The sequence below is a fragment of the Anarrhichthys ocellatus genome, unplaced genomic scaffold, assembly GCF_004355925.1.
Source record: "Anarrhichthys ocellatus isolate YVR2014 unplaced genomic scaffold, GSC_Weel_1.0 scaffold1, whole genome shotgun sequence".
NCBI lineage: Eukaryota > Metazoa > Chordata > Actinopteri > Perciformes > Anarhichadidae > Anarrhichthys > Anarrhichthys ocellatus.
Genome location: NW_022280031.1, coordinates 3,387,260 through 3,389,190, shown reverse-complemented (window position 1 = coordinate 3,389,190; position 1,931 = coordinate 3,387,260). Strand labels below are relative to the sequence as shown.

Below are 1,931 nucleotides of genomic sequence, written 5' to 3'. Positions count from 1 at the left end.
ACACACACACACACACACACACACACACACACACACACACACACACATCAGAATAAGGTCCTCTCTGCTTTAAACAAGCCTAAATAGTATCTGCAGGTATACTGTATCAGTACAGATGTTGTTTTGATGGAATCGCACTTTGTATTTCTTCATCTCCCTCTACTGTTTATATGAAGTGTTGCAACTGCCCATTCAGCAAAACTAAGCAGATATGAATACTCATGACATTAACTTGCTTTGTTAAAGTTACAGTAGTTATTTCTGGTTATTGGTCATTTTGGAATAGCCTATTTACTAATAACTTACCCATGAAATAGTTTTCAGTGACTGCTCTTGTTTTCCATAAACTCTTCCTTTCACCTGTTTGTCTTCCTCATAAGCGCATCTTCCTCTTTGCTTGTGACCTTTGCTGTATCTGTTATACTTGTTCTTCCTCTCCTCTCCCCTTGTCTCTCCTGTTCTTTCCGTTCCCTGTCCTCCTTGTCCCTATGCAGACATTGCTCAGATAACTCCTTTGTTGCCAGGCGCGAGACGTTTGAAATTGACGATGACTGCGATAGTCTGACATGGGAGGAGAACGAGGAGACTCTGTTGCTGTGGGAGGACTTCGCAAACTACAACTTACCGGGCAGCATCACCGGAACGGCCGGCGCGACCGCCTGCGCCTCCAATGGTAACGGTGCAGCCGCTTATCCGGTGAGGCCTGTCTGCATTTACGGTCCTTTTGCAAAGTATATGGTTTTTAAACTCATGCAAGGCGGGTGCTGTGTCAGACATTTACTCATGCATGATGAATGAGACTTCTGTCTGTGCTCTCTAAGGACTCCCAGGATGGAAGTCTTGGCAGCCTCATTGATGAAACAGAGTCTCTATTTAAGACCAGAGAGCAGGAGTACCAGGAGAGCATCGGCGAGATCGAGGTAGACGATGTAGACTTGCAAGCACAAAGCCAGCGAACCAAAAACACAAACAACAAGAAACATTAGCCGTGGACAATGCAAAGAAATATTGGAAAACATTTTGATGACTATTTGTGAAGTTGAATTGGCAGTGATGTCCAACGTTGCAGTTTGATTTACAACCAACATATTGTATCATTTCCTGTTAGTTTCAATTGGTAAAGTATGTTGATATTTTTCTATATTAACTGCCAAAACAGTGTATTATAATGTTTAATATACAGTACATACTGTATAGAATTATTATGTACAGTAGTATGGATTTGGGACAAAGCTGCTGAGTCAAGGACATACTCCATATTTTGATCTATTGTTCTGAAACATGTTATACTATAATATATTGTATTATTTTGAGATATTAGGGTGTTTCAGGGGAGAGTGCATTTAAAATGTTAATAAAGCTACTGATGGCCTAGCTTCAGTCACTCCCCCTCACCACCCCAGTCTCTCACATCCTCACTCTGTTTAATCCATTTCCGACTCCTAGATGGAATTGGCCACGGCAAAGAGTGACATGAACCGACATCTGCACGAGTACATGGAGATGTGCAGCATGAAACGAGGCCTGGACGTGCAGATGGAGACCTGTCGGCGGATGATTAAAGGCGGCCGGAACTCTCCCTCTGCCAGCTCTGTGGCCAGCAGCGACTCAGGGAACACAGACGAGATCCAGGACGAGATCTCGGACAAGGACGCAGAGGCTCAAGTCCCCATTAGTTGATGGCTGCACAGCCGGCCGTTGTCCCATCTCTTCCTAAACACCCCTCGTCACCACAGGGGTCAAATGTGTACAGAGCTCCACCCTGTTAGAGAGGTGGAGCAACCTAACTCTGGGCCTGTTTGACCTTTTAAAGTTCTGATGGTCATGCTCACTCTTGCAGGACCTGAACTGGTGCTTTAATACTATTTATTTTGTTAGGAAGTGGGGGTGGTGGTGGTGGGGGGGGGGGGGGGGGGGGGGCTTCCCAAAGA

General features: G+C 45.1%; 1 protein-coding gene across 4 annotated transcripts in view; it reads left to right on the top strand.

Annotated features, from left to right (window-relative positions):
• iffo2b (intermediate filament family orphan 2b) overlaps positions 1 to 1,893 on the top strand; it is a 21,548-nt gene extending 19,655 nt beyond the window's left edge. For 2 of the 4 annotated variants that reach the window (XM_031847642.1, XM_031847634.1), the window contains exons 6-8: positions 525 to 696; positions 822 to 920; positions 1,447 to 1,893. In XM_031847642.1, the coding sequence (XP_031703502.1) occupies positions 525 to 696; positions 822 to 920; positions 1,447 to 1,680 (505 nt within the window). In that variant the 3' untranslated portion in view covers positions 1,681 to 1,893. Of the gene's footprint in view, positions 1 to 494; positions 697 to 821; positions 921 to 1,446 lie in introns of all 4 variants that reach the window. The other 2 variants (XM_031847625.1, XM_031847617.1) reach the window with 1 other exon arrangement.
• Positions 1,894 to 1,931: the final 38 nt, after the last annotated feature.